A 23,050-nucleotide genomic window follows, 5' to 3' on the forward strand; every position below is an offset into this window, starting at 1 on the left:
CCTTCCTGGTCACATTTTCCACATCATATTAAGTCCATACATGAAAACATTGAGATGTTAATTCAAGTCCATACATGACTTAGTTACAAGTTTGTTTGCTTTTCCCTAACACTATTTGTTTGTCAAGAAATAATATTTAGTTTCCAAGCTTTTTGTTTATTTATTTATTTCTCTAATCATGTTAAATCGAGTTTACTAGTGGCTTTTAGTCCAAAAATTCTTACTAGTATGAAGAAGGTTAGTAATACTTGAAGGAATTTTGGGATGATTAATTTCACATTTTTTTTCTCTTTCTCCTTAAGTTTTGATTTTAGGGATACATAATGACTATATAAGATTTGTTTCCCACTCTATGCATTAATTATTTTCTACTATCAGAATTTTTGTTTGTATTGTTGTGATGATTGCAGATTTTCACCTTTTATCATTATTTACAAAGAAAGATTATTAATCAACCCCTTGGCACTGTTAGAAAAGACAAGACTGCTAATGACAATCTAGTGTTTGAAAAGAAAATTTTGAATGATAAAAAGCAATGTGTAGAGCATATTATGCTTGTTGACTTGGGGAAGGATGATGTTGGAAATGTTCATTCTTAATCTTATTTGGCCAGTTTTTCTTTTTTTGTGTTTCATGAACTTGTCCATCTTGGTTTTGTGGTGATACAGACATTACCCTGCTTTTAGAACTATGACTCCCCAATTGCAACACACTTTGACATTTATATTCATACAAAGATGTGGATAAGCAAAAGGAATGGATTGCTACGGCTGGCAGTGACCCTCATGACATGCAAGAAGGTGCGGGAACAAAGTTGTTGCTCTTGCGTGTGCCATTAATGTTGCAGTCTCCATTTGTTGATAAATGATCAAAATTAATGCCTTATGGAGTCTCATGATTTTTGTTGAAAGAGTTTGTAAATAATTGATGTGGAGATAAAATGATATTTGCGGTGGTGGTTTGTTACTAATAAAGGAAGATGAATGCTTTATCTTATATCTTGAGTTTGAGAAGCAAGTTGAAATTATTTTAGAAGCAAGTTGAAATTAAATTTCAAATTTTTTCTATTTAAAAAATTCAAATTTTTCCTACCCCCCAGAAAAAAAGACTTCAAATTTTTTTCTCTTTTAGCTAAGTCATTTTAGAAAATGAGAAGGGTGATTTAATACTTTCATTGTGTTTATATCTATTTGGCACCAAAACAAATATGATAGTATTAAGCAATAGTACATACTATACATTAATCTTAATATAAAAAATGTGTTGTTTTGAAGTCAAGGGTATGTTGGTCATTTTATCAGTCAACAAACGGTCTAAGAGTAGGAATACTAACGATAGGGGAGGTTACTGAGAATACATGAATACTTTCTATCTAAGTGAGAATAAATCAAACCTCAAGGGAGGTTTCTGAAAATTACCCTTTAAAAAAATATAGATATGGAGTTATCCTGTATAAAAATCGAATATTCGGTTTTGGATTAATTTTAATTATAATATTAATTTAATTTAATTTGTATTGAAAAATATATAAGCTAAAATTGAAAAAAAAAAGGGAACAAATCCAGTAACCCTAAGTCGAAAAGCGCAGACAGCAATTAACCTCTCAAGCATTCCTCCTGACGTCGCCGTTTTACTTACGGTTGGTCTCTTTGTCGATTCCGCGGCTGCGGAGGCGAAGAGTAGCTCGTATTTCTTTCTGTTTGATTGGCGTTGGGGTTTGAAGTAGCTAACGTAAGTATGAATATGAATTATTTAATTGATACTTTTTTTATCCCCAGCATGATACAGGTCATTTGTATCAGTTAAAAATACCCAAATTTCTTGCAGATCTACATATATTATTATGTGAATGCAATTCATTGATGACGAGTGATACTCTTTTTTTTTTTTTAACGAACGAAGAATCATTTGCTATCTTTTCATTGTCGATTGCTGGTCTGTTATTTAGTTTCAGGAAAGGGAAAAGCTCTGAAAATGGCTGAATTTGTTGGCACTTTTGCTGCAAAAGAAGGAAAATTGGATGATGTTTGGATTACCGGTTCAAAAGATATGTGGCTTCGATCTAACCAAGGATACAAGAGTTTTGAATCAAGAAAGTCCATTTTGTGTGATATACTAGATTGGTTAACCTCTCCTAATGTCAACATGATTGGAGTGTATGGAATTGGTGGTGTCGGCAAAACGGCGTTAATGCACGAAGTTCTTTTTGAAGCCAAGAAACAGAATCTCTTTGACCAGGTTATTTTTGTGTTGGCATCCTCTACAGCAAACGTTAAGAGGATTCAAGATGAAATAGCTGACCAGCTATGTCTGGAACTCTGTAAGGGGACTGAATCTGAAAGAGCAAGGACACTATTTGACCGATTGTGGAAGGAGAACAAGATCCTTGTTATATTGGATGATATTTGCACAAGTATAGATTTGGTGACTGTAGGAATTCCTTTTGGGAATGCTCATAGGGGATGTAAAATATTACTCGCATCTAGATATCGAGATATTTTGGTGAGTGAGATGCATTCTCAGTATAATTACTGTGTTTCTGTTTTAAATAAAGAAGAAGCTTGGAGCCTTTTTAAGAAGATGGTAGGTGATTATGTTGAAGATAGTGATTTGGAATCGATTGCTATTCAGGTAGCCAATGAATGTGGAGGTTTGCCTCTGGCCATTGTAATAGTTGCAAGAGCATTAAGAAATAAGCCGTTGTCTGAGTGGAAGGGTGCTTTGCTGAAATTGAGGTCTTCTGCTGGAAAACTGGATGCACTAGTGTATTCAAGTATTGAGTTGAGTTACAATTATTTGATAGATCAGGTACTTAAGTCAGCTTTCTTGCTTTGTGGTTTACTGAAACATCCTTATGATGCTTCTGTTATGGACCTGTTGAAACATGGGATGGGTTTAGGTTTATTTGAAGGCATTTATACAATGCAAGAAAGACGAGATAGAGTATATGCATTGGTCCACATACTCAAAGACTCTTGTTTATTGCTTGATGGTCGTACCGAAGACTGGTTTTCTATGCATGATATTGTTCGTAATGTTGCCATATCAATTGCATCCAGAGATCATCATGTGATCAGAGTGAGAAATGACATTCTAGTTGAATGGCTGAATAATGACATACTGAAAAACTGCAGTGCAGTCTTCCTTAATGATATTAAAACTGGGGTGCTTCCTGAAGGGTTGGAATATCCTCAACTTGATTTTTTTTGTATGAACTCCAAGGATCCTTTTTTCAAAATGCCTGAAAATTTTTTCACGGGGATGTCAAAGCTAAGAGGTTTAGCATTGTCCGAGATGCAGCTCTTGTCGCTGCCACCATCAGTTCATCTCCTATCAAACCTTCAAACATTATGTCTAGATCAATGTGTAGTGGGAGACATATCTATTATCGGGAACCTAAAGAAACTTGAAATCCTTAGCCTTGTCGATTCAGATATTGAGCGGTTGCCCAATGAAATAGGTCAATTGACTCAGTTAAGGTGTCTAGACTTGAGCTTTTGCCGGAATCTAAAAGTTATTCCACCAAATGTTATATCGAAGCTAACCCAACTAGAAGAACTGTATATGGGTAACACTTCTGTCAAATGGGAGTTTGAAGGACTCAACATTGAAAGAAGTAATGCAAGCCTTCAGGAGTTGAGGCATTTGTCTCAGCTGACTACCTTGGAAATTCAAATACAAGATGCCATGATTCTACCAAAGGGTTTGTTTTCCAAAAAGCTGGAAAGGTACAAAATATACATTGGAGATGAATGGGACTGGTCTGGTAAGTCTGACAATACGAGAGCATTAAAACTCAAGCTCTGTTCCAGCATTTACTTGGATGAGATCCTCATGCAGTTGAAGGGAATAGAGCACCTCTATTTGGACGAAGTGCCAGGGATCAAGAATGTTCTGTATGATTTAGAGAGAGAGGGCTTTCCACAGCTGAAGCATCTCCAAGTCCAAAATAATCCCTTCATATTATGTATCACTGACTCAACGGCCTGGGTATGTTTTGATGCCTTTCCTCTCTTGGAGTCACTGGTTCTTCATAACCTGATTCACATGGAGAAGATATGTCATAGTCAACTTACAGCAGTGTCTTTCTGTAATTTGAAAATAATAAAAGTGAGAAATTGTGATCGATTAAAAAATGTCTTCTCATTTTCTATTGCCAGAGGCCTTCCACAACTCCAAACAATTACAGTGATTAAATGCAAGAATGTGGAAGAAATTTTCATGATGGAAAGAGATGGTTATGTTGACTGCAAGGAAGTGAATAAGATTGAGTTCAGTCAATTACGCTCCTTGACTCTAAAATTTCTTCCGCGGCTCAGAAGCTTCTACTTTCAAATGGAGGCATCTGCTACAGCAAAAGAAACACATAGGGAGTTGACAACTCATAGATGGACCAATAAAGTCATTCTGAAGGATGAGTTTGACACTCCAATTCCTCTTTTTAATGAAATGGTACCTCTGCTTCTACAATTTTATTCTTTCTGCTTATTCTGAGTTGTTAAAAAGGAACTGAAAAATGAACCCTGAAGAAAAAAGGGTATCCGCCCTCACTCAGCTCTTAATGTATTATAATTCACATTAAACCATTAGGATCCATTTGGTTTATAATTGCAATCATTATTTGTCTCCTTAGATTGAAGGTTTTTCTCTTTAATGGTTCTTAAATGATGCTGCATGCATCATTAATGTGTTTGGATGTGCGTATTTACTGTGTCAATGGTTTCTTCCATTACATTTTCTTGGTTTTAATTGTTGAAGTTTTCTGAATTTCGTTAAACCTTAGGCTGCTCAGAACTGCTTTTGATCTTTAATTTATAGCTGCAAATCGACATGCAATTGCTGTGCCTATATAGTAATTTTATCGAAAAGAGAAGAGCTTGGTACAGGCTTGGTTCAACTACTATTGGAATTAGGAAAAACTATTTTTTATTAAAATGTCGTTGCGAAATTCTGTGCATGGAAAAGTTGAATGTTAGTTTGTCGCGGAGAAAGAGAAATTCTTAACCCTTATGGGATGTCATCTGTCTAAAATTTATTACCCATTTACCGTATATGACAGAAATTGAAACCAGAACTATTTTTGCAGGTTGTGTTCCCAAACTTGGAAACCTTGGAACTTTGCGCAGTTGGTACTGAAAAGATTTGGTGCAACCAATCTGCAACAGTGTCTTGCATTCAAAATTTAACATGCTTGATTGTGCATGGCTGTGACAAATTAAAATATTTATTTCCATCTTCTATGGTTAGAAACTTTGTCCAGCTCAAACACCTTGAGATATGCTACTGCACTGCATTGGAGGAGATTGTTGGAAAGGAAGGAGGAGCAGAAGCATCTGCTACATTTGTCTTTCCAAAAGTCGTTTTCTTGAAACTATGGAACTTGTCAGAGCTTAGAACATTCTATTCTGGAATGCATACTTCAGAATGGCCATTGTTAAAAAGGTTGGAGGTATATGGTTGTGACAAAGTTAAAATATTTACTTCAGGATTTTTTGGTTTTCAGAGTAATGTGGCAGGTCAACTCATTATTCCGGCACAGCAGTCCCTCTTCTTAGTCGAAAAGGTATGTGACCTAGTTCCAATTTTTTAAAAATAAATATATGAAGAGAGAGATTTGAAAATCTCTTCTTTTTTTTTTTAACTCACCCCTATGTTATCTAAAGTTGTAACATAACAATATTGGTCACTATGATTCTTGTCACACGCATGTGCACACATTTTGTATTGTAGAGAAAGTACTTACAAAGAGTGTGCAGGAAGTCCACATTGAATAGCTAAAGCTAAGCTATCTCATCTATGAATTAGGAGATGAAAATTGACTAAATGCAGATAATTGAGACCTAAAACATCCTTGGGATATGCAAGAAAACCTATGAGTATAGAACCCACCTTGCGCTATGCCAAATCCTTCTATCATAAAAATAAGCAATAAAACATATACAACTAACCCAAAACTTCTTCCCAATTAGAATAATGAAGAAGAAAGAATAGTGTTGAAACTTCTTAGTTACAGAGGTTGCAAGAAATAATTTATTTCCTATAAGCGATTACAACCTGTTTAACTTCAAGGAACAACCATTTCTTTCCTAACAAGAGCCTTCTAAGGTCCACTGCAGCTTCAACTCCCTATCCTAAATTTTTTCCATCTTCCTCCAAAGATTTTATCTTGAGATCATACGAAAGCAATTATTCTTCTATTAAACCCGTGTATTCTAATTAGTGATCTTAGTAGTCTGATTGTGGCCAATTTAATGAGATCCCATGGGATAGGGTCCTATCCCAAGTTTTCTTTTGCTAGGCCTATAGTGAAAAACCGACTTTTTTACGATCTTCAATTGGTTTTCTTGTGGCAGCTTTCAGTTAAGATATTGATGCATGTTAATCTTAACTGGGGATGCTTGCATTCAAGTAATCAGCTGTGTGTTCGTCGATCTGCGACCAATGAATTTTGCTGAATGTCGATTCCATTACAGATTATTGGGAACAATCTGGACTGTCTTTATAAGATATTCACACAAGGGCTTATCAGCATTCAAATATTTTAGTGATTCAAATGATGCTTGTCATCTCTATTTATTTATTTATTTTTTTTTTTTTTTGAGAAGTGAAGGTCATTATGACCATCAGTTGGCTTTGTTTAGATTCTTTTTTGAAATATACTAAATGAACCCATAAATTGTCATAAATTATAAAATTATTGAAAAATTTTGAAGTCTTGATATTTAATGTTTCTTAGAGTATGTTGCGGTTCATACCCCGGTTACATAGGTGGGGATGAGATGTAATTGCTAGTTGCCCACTGCTTAAATAAAAAGTATGATAGGACATGAGGATAAATTAGGGCTGATTTTTATTGATGAATCAAAAGAAAGAACAATCCTGACTTACCATTCGAGAGGTAGGTTAATCTCTCTCAAAACTCCTAAGTATTCCTAACACTAGACAAAACTCAACATAAACTCTAAATGACTCCTTAATCTCTTATTTATACTTGGACCCTAATTAACGAATAAATAAAATTACTAAACTGCCCCTACTCCTAAAATTACTAACCTGTCCCTGCCTCTTTATATTTGCGCCTAACATAAGTTTTATTGGTCTAACAAAGTACTAGTTGTGTTATGTTAAAAAAATCCTAAGAATTTATTGATTTGAGATGTACTCAAATTAAAATTTTATTTGATGAAGAATGAAGAGAGAATTATCTTGGCTTTTCCTTTCGTCCCAAATGTATGGTGGGAAAAAAGGAAAAATGGAATTGTGGGGAAAATCTCATAGTGTGTTGATTTTGGGTGTCTTTTTAGGGGATCCTTCAGGCTGGTTGTAGAATAAGAATGTACTCCATGTTAGTTGGCTATGGCTGGACACATCAATCAATTTATTGTTTCCTACTTTTTCCTGTTAAGAATATTTTATAGTCCTACATATTCTGTGAAACTGCTTTTTCCCCATGGATGTGCAGGTTATCGCCAACTTGGAGGAACTGAAATTGAGTGGAAAGGACATCACAATGATATGCCATGACCATTTGCCAAAACACCTTTTTCAAAATCTTAAAAGTCTGGAGATTGTGAGTGATAAATCAGATAATTTTTCAATTGGTTTCCTACAGAGATTTCACAATGTGGAAAGGCTGAAACTAAGAAACAGTTCATACAAAGAGATATTTTCGAATGGAGAGGTTGAGAAACAAGCTGGAATGCTTACACAGATCAAAAGTTTAAAGTTGTGGGAACTTTCTAATCTCCTGCACATATGGGAACAATGCTACAAACTAGACTCAGTTTTTCAAAATCTTGAAACATTAGAAATTTGGTGGTGCAACAATTTGATAAATCTAGTGCCATCCTCAGCATCTTTTGAGAACCTAACAACATTGGAAGTATCTTATTGCCAAAGATTGAAAAACTTGGTATCCTCATCCACTGCTAAAAGTTTGGTTTGTCTCATGAAACTGAGGATAGATGGATGTAAGCTGATGACAGAAATAATATCAAGTGAGGGAGATGTAGAAGAAGATGAGATTGTTTTCAGCAGATTGAAGTGGTTGTCACTTGAATGTTTAGACAGTCTGACAAGCTTCTGCTCTGGCAATTGCACCTTCAAATTCCCATCTCTAGAAGATTTATTTGTGATAGATTGTCCCAAGATGATGATTTTCTCTTTTGGAGTCTTAAGCACACCAAGGTTACGAGAGGTACGCAAAAACTGGGGCCTAGATAAAGGGTGTTGGGAGGGTAACCTTAATACAACCATACAGAAGTTATGTAATAATAAGGTACGAATTTCTCTTTTGTGGGTGTTTTTTAATTCTTTTCTGCAGTTAAAGATAATTCTGTTAATAAAACATAAAAAATACCTTTTGCTAGATGTTAGAAAATCCCCTATTCTTTTGACTTGATCTTTCTGTCTTTCTTCATTTTGATTCTGTAAAATAGCTTTGAGGGTATAATTTTCATCTCTCCAAATATCGCCTACTAGGAACGTTCATGTAGAATCTCTAATAATGTAGCTGCAGTTAATTATCCCCTAGATCTGCTTCCTATTCCATACCAATGGGAGCAGGTTTGCAAATTTTCAAATAGAAGGATGTTTATTGCTTCCCATTGTACATACCCATCAAACATCTGACGTTTTAAATTTAAACATATGGCAAAGGCCTACGTATAATCTTTACCATAACTGCCAAATCATATTGATCTCTTCTCATATCTCTTGTTCCAGTTGCCACCTATGGTGCCATTCTCATCTCGCTTTCTCTATCTCCGCCTCCTATGCCATCAATAGAGTTGCCGTCATTCTCTCTTGTTGAAGCTATCACCGTGGACTAACGCTTCCCAACTCTCATTGGCAGCCATGGCTAATTTTCATCACTACCTAGATAGCCTTTTAAAAAGAAATAAAAAAAATTATTTAAGTCAATAGTTTGTTATATTTACTTTGATAATTTGGTTTATATGCTTAAACAAAGTAATTGATATTGGATGGGGAGGCTTCGTCCTTAAGATATAGTGCCCTTTTTAACTTCATCCTTTGGGTTGGTACAATTTTAATAAGATAAGCAATTTCGCACTATTGTGAGATGTAGTTCAGGTTGCAGTGTTATTAAAATTGTACAGCGGTTATCTATTTTCTCTGTAAGAATACATGATAAATTCATAATTTTTTTATTCAACACATATATTAAATTAAAATCCAACCTAAAAAAACAATAATGAAAGAAAATAATTTAAGAAATGTATTGTTAATTTTGTTATCGTGAGGTTTGTTTGAAACTTCCGTATTTTTATTTGTTTATTTTGTGTGTGTGTGTGTGTTTATCAAGTATTGCTAATGATTAGTCATCTTAGGTGATGCTTCCACCTGGTGTGGTATTCAATCCAACTGAAGAAGATACAGTGTAAGAAGATATGGTGGCTTGCCTAAATTGGGAAGGTGTCTGGTCTGACTGACGGAGGAGGTTCTCATTTTATCAAAGACATACAACTTTATAAACATGATTCTTGTCGCCAGCAAATGTACTTCTTCACTCGCTTAAGTAGCAACTACCACTCAGAAATGGTTTACAGAAAAGCCATATGTGGATTTTGGAAGAAATGGGGGCCGTCATCTTACATAAATGACAAAGGTGGGAAACCAGTAGCTATTTAGAAGTCATTGACTTAAACAAGAAAGATGTGAAGATTCAATAGCTCATGAAGGAGTTCTGCACAATCACGAGTTTGCACATCTGCTAGGGATGGCAATGGGGTGGGGTGGGGGTGGGGAGGCCTACTCCATTCCCCACTCTGTTATAAATTTTTGCCTTCATTCCCCACCCAATTCCCCAATAAATTTAGTGGGGTGGGGATGGAGAATCCCTATGTGGGGAATGATTTCTTCATCCCTATCTCATTCCCTATTTATTTATTTTATAATGTATAAATACATTATTTTAGTAAGTTAAAAATTAGAGACTTAAAATAAAATTATCATCATATTATAAAATATTTAAATTTTTTTAAAAAAATATCTAAAAGTTTGAAATAATATCTTGAAATGATACTAAAAGTGACAAATATTTAAAGAGCGTAGCACTTTAAAAGAGAAAAGAAAATATAACAATGTTTTAGAGTTGAAAAATATTAGAGGATTTTTTTTCATTCATATCTTGTTTATATTGTATGAAAATTAAAAAAAAAATTATTAATTGACATTATAATTGATAAAATAAAAATTATTAATAAGAATTAAAAATATATTTATATATAATGGGAATTAGGGTAGGGGTGGGGTGGGGAGTACAAAATTAAATCCCACAAAATTAAATCATGGAGGATTTTGCCATCCCTAACATCTGTACAATCGGCTGCCAAATCAAGATAACAGAAAATTGGAGATGTTACTTTCTTGGGCACCCTGTGTTGTCTAGCATTTCTAATAATAACTATAATTCGTGGTAGTAGTATGGTAATATTGAGATAATAAGGGATGTGCATATATATATATATATATATCCGAATTTTCCCCGTGGCATTTTATTTCCGGTGCCTGGAGACGTTGGTTTAATAGACGTGAGACATCTACCCCATAGAGTGATGCGCGCTTCGTTGTTCTTATTTTCGATTTATGAATTCAGTTAATTGTCATTGTATAGTGTGACAGAATGAAAAGTCATATTTGACAAGAGATGCTTCAAAATAAAAGAAAGTATATAAAACAGGAGAACTAACGGCGGTTAGAGGAAGAGGGGGAAAATGGTGAAAGAAATTCAGTAAAAGAAGAGTGCTAAATACATAATCTTGGGCTATTATAGTAATTTAAGTTAGTGATGTCTAGAGAGCATTTTATTGAGTATTGCTGAATTGGGCAAAGTTAATGTTTAGCTCTTGTGTCAAGGAGTGATTTTTTCAGAGCTGAAGTTTTGAATTTCTACTTCAATTGATGCGTGAATTATTAATTAAGAAAAAAAATAGAACCAGCCTTAAATTGGAGAACTTTAAGAAAGTATTACTCGTTAAATTAACAATATTTTAATAAAATAATACTTAATAAATTAATAATTTTATAAGATAATAATTTTCGCTAAAAATCATATCTTTCTGTAAGATCCACTTATTATATAAATTAATAATTATTTAATTTCAAACTAAATCCACATGATATATCATCATCCTATTTTTTTCAAGGACCTACTTATTATATAAATTAATAATTACCTAATTTGAAACTAAGTTCATATAATATATCATTTAGCTTTTGTAAATTGTTTACTGCTTCTTGAAATTAATTTAGAATTAGATCTCATTTCAAACTCTTTTTATAATGTAAAATTCTTATATGTATTGTAACAAGAGCAAGACAGGCTCCTTAAATATAGAGATGGCCAACGGGCCATGCCGTGCCGGCCCACACCCATTAGAAGAAACTCAAGCGTGCTCGTACTCGTGTCGTGGCGTGCCCATTTATGGCGTGCCCACACATGTCGTGCCGTGCCGTGCCTTGCCTAGGAAAAATAGCCCACTAAGTTTTTTTCTTTTTTATTTTTTTAAGAGCGCATGCCAAATTGTTGTTTTATTATTTTCAAGTCTATTTACTTTTTTTCGATCCATGCGCCTTTATTTAAATTTAATAAAATAAAAAATTCAAAATTCAAGTCCATATTCAATAATAATAAATTAATAGTAATAAGAGAATGTAATATTAGTTGTTAAGTTTGACTCTATAAATAACAACAACAATAATAATAATTTTTTTAAGGGTTAACTTAATTGTTAACTTGGAATTACGTAGTCATATATCATAGTTTATAATAATATTAATACATATTTATAAAATCATGATATCAATTATTTAATTAATAAATTATAAACATAAATCAATTATAATTTTTTTGAAACTAACAATTAAATAAATTTAAAAAACTTGAGCCAATATATTAAAAGATTCAATTTCAAGTTATTTATAAAATCATAAAATTTTAAGTTTAATTTCATTAAAAAATGAAACGTGTTTATTGCGTGCTTTAATCTATCTCTAATCGTGCCGTGCTTTTAAGGCCCACGTGCCTAAAATCTAAGCCTGGCACAGCTCACATGCGTGCCGTGCCGTGCCGCGTGTTCTATCAAAATGTGCTCGTGACGTGCTGTGCCGTGCCTCGTGCCATCCGGCCCATTGGCCACCTCTTACTACCAATGTAATAAGAACTTTACGATAATCTAATTACTACTAGTGTATGACAAGTAATTATTATTTCAAATTAGACATAATAAATATAAATTAAGGTAAATAAATATTATAAACATGATCATGTTTTTTAAAAATAAAGAATTTCTTCATCAATGAACAATTTATTAATTTATCAATATATTAATATTAATTAAATTAATTTTTTTATAATCCTAATATTATTAATTTAACAAAATGTTTACTACAATTTTCACGACACATGTAGCCTCATCCTTCTTATTTATATTCGAAAGTATGTTCCCCTTTAGCTTCCTCCTTCGAATATTTTAGTAACTATTGGAAGTAGAAATTGAAGGAAGGAGCTACGCCATGCTTAAAATTGGGGGTAATAAATTTTCTGATATTTTTTGTGGTAATTATAATTAATCTTTCTAATCACTGAATTTTGATATGTGAACTTAATTATAAGTGAAGTTGTGATAACTAACTTATGAAAAAAAAAAAAAAATTCAACATCATTATTTTCCAAACAAGATCTGAAAAACATGGGAAAGACAATAGAAGATTTTTGTGTTGTTCTTGGGAAAATCAGTGACACCTCGTCGGAGTTCGGAAATGGCTATAAGTAAAGAACAAAAATGAAAAAAGAAGGGTGGGGACATAGCTACAACAACTCAACGGATAAAACTGGAAGTTTATAAAAAGCTTTTTATAGTGTGTCAGATTGATTTTTAGGTAGTTTTATTTAACCATTTAAATTTGAATCTTGGAGAAGATAAGGGACTAAAAAAAAATTTAGGCTTTACCTATTACTTTTTTTTTAAGTTTAGGGTAAAAGTTCATTTAGTCTTTATATTTTAAAATTAGTGTCTATTTAGTCTTTGTATTTTTAAAAATATCTCAAAATATCCATACCGTTAAAATATTGATACCCATACCGTTACTTTTTATTTATTTTGGCTTACTTTTATAATATTATCCTTTTATAATAATTTTTTTTTGGACATTAATATAAAGAAAATAATTAAATTACCAATTTAACCCTAGAAAATAAAAAAATTATATTAATTTTTTTGCAAGCACCATTTGCACACTTGGTAGTTTGCATACAATTTTTGATAATATAAATTTTTATTTTTATTTTTTAGGGTTAAATTGGTAATTTAATTATTTTTCTTTTTATTAATGTCCAAACAAAAAATTATTACAAAAGGGTAATATTGTAAAAGTAAGTCAAAAGAAATAAAAAGTAACGGTAGAGGTATTAATACTTTAATAGCAGGGACGTTTCAAGGTATTTATAAGAATACAAGGACTAAATGAACACTAATCTTAAACTATATGGACTAAATAGGCTTTACCCTTAAGTTTATAAAAAAATTGAAGTATTTTTACACAAAATGTAAGGTGAAAATATCATCAAATTATTTTTCTTTTCTAAAATTTAGTTTAGAAGGAAATATTTGGATTCGCTAAATTTCCTTTCATACCAAATTTCTCAATAAACCAATCATTAAAATTTAAAAATTAAAGATTGTAATCTGTACACCTCAAAATTTCTAAAACTGCCCAAATATTTTACACCCACTAAAAATAAGGGTGAAGACAATTTCAACGTGTAATAACACTACATTTATAATTTTTTTTTCCAGATGCAATTAGTCAACAAAGTGTATCTTTCTTATTTAATGAATTCCGTCAGTAAAAAATCGCATTGTTGAAAATTTTACACTACTATTCTTAAAGTTAATTTCTCCCCACCCCACAAATTTACAGCAGTTTTTATGGATAGCTTCTCAAAATAACTAATCAATATGGATAGATTCTCAAAATATTGAAAAAATAAATCAAGAGACATGATTACACTGAAAATATTTGAAAATAAGTAGAGAAAAAATGAATTTCATGTCAAATCAAACAAAAGCAAAAATTGAGATTGGCCTATTTTATTTTCATTTTGTCTCCTTTTCTTTCATTTCCATTTCTCTCTTCTGCTCTCATTTCTTCCAACTAAACATGGGTTTAATACATATTTGGTTGAAAGAAATGGGAGGAGAGGAGAGGAATAGAAAAGAGGGGGGGTGAGGGAAAATAAGGGAAAAAGAAAGTCAAATTCATTTTATTCTTTGGTTTGACATAGAATCAACTCTTTTTCTTTTATTTTTTTCTCTTTTCCTTCTTTCCTCTCCTCACGCTTCATTTCTTACCAAACATGCCAAGTAACATAGGTCAAGATAATTACTCTAAGTGCATATTTAGTTGGAAGAAATCAGAGAAGAGGAGAGAGGGAGAAAAACAGAGGAAAAAAGAGAGCCAATCTCAAATTTTGACATGAAATCATCTCTTTTTCTTGTATTACCTTTACTTTTCCTTTTTTTCCTCTCTTTTTCTCTACTTTCATTTCTTCAAATCAAACATACTATTGAGTGACTCCACCTTTTTCTATATGCTCGATAGCAATATGCTTGTTTGTAATTTTTATTTGGGGTAAATGCTCATTTAGTTTCTATATTTTCAATTAACTATTCGTATAATCTTTACATTTAAAAAAAGAAAACTCTAAACACGTTAGCTTTTAAATATGTTACACTCGCACTCTTACTTTTTCTTTCCTTTCACAATAATATCCTTACAATAATATTCTTGGAAATATTAATAAAAAATAATAATTTATCACAATAATCTTAAATGTAACATAAAAATTTACACAAATATTTATATTATTATTTTAATTTTAGGATTAATTTGGTAAATTAATTTTATTATAAAATAATTATTAGAAAGATTGTTGTCTAGATATTAAACATTACTTTAAGCTGGTTGATATGAATTTGTTTGTAAATAATTATTAATAAGATTGTTATACAAGTACAAAAAATACTAATTCTTCAACACAGATATTTATTGGTTAATTTATAATTGTTGGCTAATATATTTTTATAGATAAATTAATTAATGTTAAGAATGTTGTTAGAAGGGTATTATTTTAAAAGCAAAGAAAAGGTAGGTAAAGATTATATATTTAACTAAGGGGAGTTTTGAGGTAACTTATTATAGAGGCTAAACATATATGTAAATCAAAATATAGAAACTAAACAATTATTTACTCTTCTTATTTTTAAAAATTTTCATCGATAATATGATAAAATACTAACTAACCAACCCAAGAGAGGGTTGAATTGAGATTCTAAAATTAACCAATTAAAACTTAATGCAATTTAAACAAAGCAACCAATTCAAAATAAATAAATTAATGTGCAATGAAAAATAAAGAAATAAGATAAGAGAGAGCAAACATGTGATTTTTACATGGTCTGGCCAACCGTGCCTCCGTCTATGCCTCTAAGCTCACCGGGCTTAAGGATTTCACTAGCGAGCCTCCATGGCTTCAACAACGCTTACAATTGATTTCCAAGGCGTCAATAGACTTTTACAACAAGAGATTGTTCCTAATTTCTTAACCCAATTATATCCCAACACTTATAACCTCCCAACTTGATTTTACAAAAAGGATTACAAATAAATTTCTCTCACACGATATATTTGATTACAAATGAAGTCCAATGTAAATGAATGAAATGAATACACAAATTTTAAGCTCAGATTGCAGAAGAATGCTCAATGATAATAGAAGTTGTCCACCATACATTTGAACTTGATTGAGTCATTTTATAATTGGAGCAGAAAATTAGCCATTATTGACTTTCTAGTGCTAACTGGCTTGCCATTTATGCTAATCGGTTTGCCGCTTCATGTTACCATTATAGTCAAAGATTTGAATTTCTACATAACCAGTTTGCCACTTCTTATTATCCAGGTAGCCGTTTTATTTGAGAGAGCTTCTTCCTGATAACTGATTTGTCGCTTGTTGAATCCGATTAGCCATTTTAATTTTAGAGAGCTGTTGTCTCTTAATCGGTTTGCCGCTTGGTGAATCCGAATAGATGGTTGCTTTCTAGAATATATCCTTGTTGTATCTTGTGCCGTTTAGCTTATCCGATAATCCAATTGTCTCCAGAATGCAACTTCATGATTTTCGGTTTGCCATTTTATTTTATTCGGTTATCCAGTTAGTTCCAAAAATACATTTTGTTTCAAACATATTCATTTTCTTGTTTTATAAAGCCATAAAGTGTAATTCCTTGTTTATCCAAAACATGTGATTGGTTATCATCAAAATCAATATTTTATAGTCATATAGGCTAACAATCTCCCCCTTTTTTTATGATGACAAGAAATGTTATAAAATTTTGATGATGACAAAAAATGTTATAACAAACAAATACATATCATATCTCATCCTTCATAATTTAAAAGAGTAAAATGCTCCCCCTATCAATTATTAAAATCTCAAGACAATCACATTAATTCCACATTATCGAAAACAGAATTGAAAAACATAACAAACATATATATCAAATCTATATAATCCAAAACAGAGCAAAAATCACAACAAACATCCACATAATCTAAAAAAAAATGAAAATCATAACAATCATCCATAAACATCCACATAATCCAAAATAGAAATTAAAAGAATATAAAACAATAAATGTTGATGTGTCCAATACAAACATAAGAGAAAGATACTACTGAGGTGGTAGTGATGGAGGTGAAAACGGATACGGAATACCAAAGTGCTCAAAGAGGAGGCGCTGTCCGTGAAGGAGCTGCTGATGCTATTGTGAGAAACGCTGATGTGCCTCGAGAATGTGTTGCTAAATGCTGGTTTGCTGCACTGAAAGTGTCCTCACCTCGTCCATAAGTTGAAGAGTAATCTCTTTGGAGTCATAAGGATCTGGAGGTGGTACAGCAGATGTAGAAGCATCAAGATTAGGTGTAGATATAGGAGAGTACTGACATCTACACTGACCCCAGAAAAGAAACAAAAAATCAGGAAGCTGACCAATAGGAACCATATCACTTAGAGGATGATCATTACTCGGAGCAATCATAATGCTCTTATTTTCGGTAAACTTCACCCATACTCCATTACGCCATCAAATTCTAAGGCACATATGACCTCATCCCCTATACTCTTAGGGGGTTTATAGGATGGTTGATTGATGCGCACCCTAAAGTATTTAAGGATTCGAATGATGAAATGATCATATTGAAGAGAATGGGTGATCAAGTTGGGTATGGATTGTTTGACTTGAGATCGTATTATTTCTAAGCTGAGGGCATATTTATTTCATCTTGGTGAGAGCATGTGATATCATTTTTTTAATTATTTTCTCTCAATTACCATTTATTAGAGTGACTATTTTTATTGGGTTTAATTTCTTTGTGAGAGTGTCACTACTTCCAGTGAGATTTTGGGGTTTGACCTGTCATTCTTGAAGGTAGTTATGACAAAGTCTACTAGGCTGATTCATGTGGATGGTTGATGTAAGTGTGATGTTGCTTTACACTGGAGATAATGCTTATACTTTTATTTGATTGCTATCGTTAATCTGATTGAATAAACATGAGAGTTCCTAAAAAAAAAAATCATTTTGGATTTGAATTTTATTTTCGCTTTATTTGCTAGGGACTAGCAATAAGCTGGTTGGGGGGTGTGTTGAGCGTTAGAAAATGTATATTTATAAAGGAGAAAATCGTCATTTTACACTATAAGTTTTACTAACACCCTTACTTTTATGAATTTAACCTTCTTTTGATTTAATTCCGTGTGTTTTATTATAATTAAGTATTTTATGTATTTTAGGGGCATCATAGTCATTTCACAATAAACGAGAGATTAGATGGCAAAACAGACATCACTTTTGAACTCAGGATAATCGAAAACCTTAGGAGGAGCATAAAAGGAAAAATTACACTATTCACATATACGGTATTATTCACGTGTACGGTACTGTCTACATTACTGTTCATGACACTGTTCACGACACTGTTCACATAGACGAACGATGACGTGACATTGACCGATGATGTGGCATTGACTATTGAGGTGTCACGATCCTGTTGGACTAAAATTCTTATGTACTGTTGATGGTGACGTGGCAGCATATTAGTGGACGAAAAATCTCGTGTACGGTACATGCATCACACAGGATTATTTTCAACCAAACAGCGTTACTGTTCAACCCGGGTCAAACCGTGTTACTATTCATCTGCGTGGTCAAACCGCGTACTGTTGACTGATGACGTGGCGCAATCCTGAGCGTCCAAACTATTTTTAATCCGATGGCCATGATTTACTCCATGTATTTATAAAAAGGGGGTCTCTCCCCCCTAATTTGATAGCTCTGAATCCATTTTTGGGATTCATTTTCTGTAATTTCTTCTCCATCTTGTATTTTTCTACGTATTTTAATAAATTCCCACTTTGCCCCTAGTTCAATTATGAGTAGCTAATTTTCTTTCAAGCTTGGGTTGAAGGTGAAGTCTCAACATGTGCCATGAGCTTTATTTGGTAAATTTATTTTCTTTTCCCCCCTAATTTTTGTGGATGTTTTGACTTCTCGTCGACAAATAATAATAGTCTTGTCTAGTACTGCCTTGGTTACACCGGCTCTCTAGTACAAGGTTATTATTATTTGGCACGATAAGCCCTTAGCACCATATTGATTAGAGTGTGGTTCATGAGGTGTGGATTTCCCCCTCATGATTTAAGTGGCATTAATAAGGAATATTTAGCCCATGATGCATGTTGATATGGATCCAGATACCCAAGTACGTTATTTCAATAGAATTCTCTTCAATTTATTCTCGCCATTTCAATTTCAATTTTAGAATTTATTCTCGCCATTTTAATTTAAGTTTTAGCAAATTCCAAATCATTTCCACCACAAATCCAATCACCCATTTACAAAATTAATTCTACACACAATTAAAATCCACCTCCTCGTGGGATCGACACTTATCACCATTGATCTATACTACAATAGATTCGTGCACTTGCGAGTTCAATAAAATTTGCACAACACATATTATGTACATTGTTTTGCTCATCGGCTGCAACTTGCATTAGTGAAAGTTTCCAAAGATGTGTCTGATGTATGGATATTTTTTTCAACTTTGAATTCTATTATTAATGTTAGCGTCATTCTGAGTTGAAATCTAGAAATGCTGAAATTATTGATTTGATTGCCTCTGGGGAGCTTGAAACTGGTACAAGAGCTAATCAAATTTGTTCATTACAATGACCTGAAGCAACTTGTTGGAGCTCTCGTTTTACTTCGATCAGTAGGTTGATTAGTATGTTTGGTGCTATTCATGAGTATCTTGAAAAGATGATTTGCAATGGATCGAATAATGACATACAGGGGAAGGTAAAGGTGTGTATGATGCAATGTCAACCTTTAAATTTGTTTTCATCTTGCATTTGATGAATTAGGTTTTAGGGATAAGTGATTTACTTTGTCAAGCATTACAAATGAAATCTCAAGACATTTTAAATGCTATACATTTAATATTAGCTACAAAATTACTTCTTCAAAGCTTAAGGGAGAATGGTTGAGATACTTTTATTAAAAGTGTGATATCATTTTGTGAAAGTCATCATATTGATGTGGTTGGAATGAATTATCACCATATGAAAGATACGATGCGTTCTTATTAGCAGAAAGATTATGTTACTGTGGAGCATTATTATCAATTAATTTGTTTAATGTTGTAATAGATTTTCAGCTGACGGAGTTAAATAATATATTTACATATCAGATGATGGAACTTCTTACTCTGAGCTCTGTTTTATCCTCAAGATTTTACTCAATCTTAGATACTTGCTTTGATGTGCTTTGTCTTGTTGAGTTTCAATGTATTTCTTCACTTTCTGAATTATGTCGAAAATTAGTTGAGACAAGAAATTCTCAAATTTACTTTTTGATAAGTAGATTGATTCATTTAGTGTTGATTCTTCTTATTTCAACCGCAACGACTAAATGAGCATTTTCAGCTATGAAGCTTATCAACGACTGAACGAGCATTGTAATTGAATTGTTTCTTGGATTTGATTTATTTTCTTATATATTAATAAATTTTTCATTAAGCCTTATATTTTCAGTTGGGATAACACTTGGACTTAGAAAAAAAATTTAGCCCACCCAAAAAATTTTTTCTGGCTTCGCCCCAAGTTATGAGCCTTCTTTTTAATGTTTTAAATAGGAATAGGAAGTTGCTTCATTGTAGCTTTCTGATGCTATATGATTTATGTAGATTAATTGTATCTTCTTTTTTCACGTTAAATTAAAATTTTAGCATGTGATATGTGTGCCTCGTTTATTCTACACATGGTAGAAGATGTTTAATGGTTGTTCAGTGCTCAGTTTGTGTTGTAAATAGATACACTTTGTGATTCTTAAGGTTGTTCCAAAGTTTTATGCACATCTTGTTCATTCACTCTTTTTTTCTTTTAATTAATAATTGTTTCTCTAATTTCTTCTAAAAAAAGAAAGAAAGATTTTTATATATTTTATTTTTCCCCATTTTTTCTGAGGCAATTACTAGCATGCAGCTATTGATTGATATGTTCTTGGACTTGGTTTTTCTTTCCTACGGCTACTGGAGTCTACTATTGATTGATATGTTCTCGGACTTGGTTTTTCTTTCCTAGGGCTACCGCCATCTATCTAATATTTTGAGTACAAATGTACGTGGAATTGGTCTTGCAAATTTTAAACATTATCCGTAGAGGCACTTGATCCAGCGAAGTTTGAAGAAAGTGCATTAAATCCAAAATCCTCAAATGGTAGAGTAACGCTTATTGATGGCACCTCAATCATTTATAGAGCTTACTACAAGATTCTGGGTATGTGAAACCATCCTTGATTTGATTTGTGCCAAATGGTTTATTGATTTTGAACTCGAAGGTTTCCTTAATTTTCTTTTCGTTCTTCTTCTTTTTCTTTTTGGTGTTACTTGTATAGTTGAATTTGTGTACACAATATTGAGCTGTGGCTTGTATGTCATCTGAACATGCCGGGTACAAATCCATCCTGCTCTATTAAGGCATACTATGGTTGGGATTGCATGACTTGGTTATCAATAGATTGAAAATCATAGAACATGATTCTTGTTTTAATTCTTGAAACTGAAAGCAGGTAACATGTTATGCAATAACTAAACTCTTTTTTGATTATTCTGGTTAAGCAACTCACTACATGCTTTGTTGTGATAATTTCTTTTTTTTTTTTTGTGGGTAAAAGTTATAGGTTGAGCACGTCGTTCATGAATTTGTGATGAGGATTTGGTGAAGCAAATCAGAATTGACCAATACGACATGGGATGGCTGCGTTTTGGGATGACTTTGTATAAGTGAAACGACATGGAAAGCAGCGTTTTGATGGGTTTTATTATCACTCTCTAAAACGACTTCTCGAAATGCCGTTTGAGCTTTAATTAGTCACAAGCCTTACACTCGCTCAAGCCAGGTCGTTAAAGTCTGTTATTGCACGTGCACAATCACGTGAGTTTCTGTTCTTCGTAAAATCAGTTGCAGAGCTGTTAAAACAGCTGGTTCTGGTGTAACAAACAGGGGAGGGCTGTGATCTATATAGAGAGAAGTTGGGATCATTTCTAGAGACTTCTTGATCTGTGTATTGTGCTCTGAAAGGCTCTGTAATTCTTCTTGATAATCAATACAAGCTGATCATATTGTTTCTCCGTGGATGTAGGCTGATGCAAATCGCTTAACCACGTTAAATCATCTTGTTCTTGATTCTTTTTCTGTTCAATCTCGATTTTCAACTTTGCTTTTGGTTTATTCAAGTTTATTAGACTTAATCCTGATTCAATTTCGTAAGCATCTTGTCTGGTTTGATTTAAAGATCTTGGGCTGCAATTTGGCGTTGATTGATCTCTTGTCACACAAATTGCAACAATTTGATTCATAAATGTAGTTGGCTTGATAGAAGTTGCTAATCGTATTAGTTCATCACTAGCGGAAGTGGGATGGTGGCTGTGTCGCTAATGCCTACGAGTTGTATGAGGGGCAGATAGTTGTGGAGTGATGGCGAGGTAGAGAGGTATTGACAGAAAAACTGACGTGATGAATTAAGCAGGGGCGTATGGTGATTGATTTGTAATTTGAAAAATCTGTTCTTTGCTGTTGTATTCATGAGTTAATTTCTTAAGGGTTTTGTGTCGTTTATCTGGTGCATATTATTTGAGTTTTAGTCTTGTTAATCCTTCACTTTCTTTTACTGATATTTCTACTTTTCTATTGAAGTCTGTGGGATATAGTAAAATAATTTCCCCTACTTATTATTTTTTCTTCTTCTGATTGAGAGCAGCAAGGTTGCATCATGGTCGTCTGTCACATACTGATGGCAATAGGGATTGGGTTCTAACTATATTTTCTGCTCTATCTCTTGCGAGTGACGTTTGCTTTTAGAGGTTCATGGCAATGGGATTGTTTCCCTTTATGAATAGGCTTTAGTAATTGCATAATCATTTCTTTAGTTTAGAGAAATATATTCAGGCTTGAAATTCCAATGCGATGCCGAGAGCTAATTTTCTAATAGAGTATCATGAATCTGGAGCACATGGATTGTTGATAAACTGATATGTAACCACAGCTGTTTGTTACATTTTGACTAGAATTATCCAGGAAATCTCTTGATGATATCTTTTCTATGTAATCATGCTGCTTATAAATCTTGATTAGGATTTAATTGAAAATTCAATTTATACTTTCCAAATTTAGTTCAATTTTCTCGTGTCTAAGGTTGTTTTTGCTTGTTCTCTCATTTGCAGATTATTGATGTTTTCAAGTTTATACCTTCACATCTGGCCGTATGTTTTTCTTTTCCATCTTGTATGTCGGTGTTTCATGTTTCTATTTAAAGTTTAGGTTATGTTTATGTTTTAAACGTGCATCGTCAGAATCGCATGTCCACTTTTGAGTGGTTTTGTAATGTAGACGATTTTATTCCAG

The 23,050-nt window shown here is 32.8% G+C and overlaps 1 protein-coding gene across 3 annotated transcripts; it reads left to right on the top strand.

The window, feature by feature from the left end:
* Nucleotides 1-1,551: 1,551 nt before the first annotated feature.
* Nucleotides 1,552-9,988, top strand: LOC127901117 (probable disease resistance protein At4g27220). Of its 3 annotated transcripts, none has more exons than XM_052437361.1 (5): nt 1,552-1,731; nt 1,949-4,452; nt 5,087-5,563; nt 7,463-8,278; nt 9,391-9,988. In XM_052437361.1, the coding sequence occupies exons 2-5, from the start codon at nt 1,975-1,977 to the stop codon at nt 9,424-9,426; spliced, it is 3,807 nt and encodes a 1,268-aa protein (XP_052293321.1). In that variant the 5' UTR covers nt 1,552-1,731; nt 1,949-1,974; the 3' UTR covers nt 9,427-9,988. The 3 variants fall into 3 exon arrangements, with proteins under 3 accessions (XP_052293321.1, XP_052293320.1, XP_052293319.1); XM_052437360.1 differs by having other exon boundaries at nt 9,351-9,987; XM_052437359.1 differs by lacking the exon at nt 9,391-9,988 and adding an exon at nt 8,725-9,175.
* Nucleotides 9,989-23,050: the final 13,062 nt, after the last annotated feature.

Source organism: Citrus sinensis, chromosome 3 (genome assembly GCF_022201045.2).
Source record: "Citrus sinensis cultivar Valencia sweet orange chromosome 3, DVS_A1.0, whole genome shotgun sequence".
Classification (NCBI taxonomy): domain Eukaryota; kingdom Viridiplantae; phylum Streptophyta; class Magnoliopsida; order Sapindales; family Rutaceae; genus Citrus; species Citrus sinensis.

Excerpts from the sequence above, each read along its gene's own strand:
- LOC127901117 (XM_052437359.1), top strand. The coding sequence starts at position 1,975 with ATGGCTGAATTTGTTGGCACTTTTGCTGCAAAAGAAGGAAAATTGGAT. Across the intron at positions 4,453-5,086 it reads TTCCTCTTTTTAATGAAATG|GTTGTGTTCCCAAACTTGGA; the intron begins GTACCTCTGCTT and ends CTATTTTTGCAG. Across the intron at positions 8,279-8,724 it reads AGAAGTTATGTAATAATAAG|TTGCCACCTATGGTGCCATT; the intron begins GTACGAATTTCT and ends CTCTTGTTCCAG.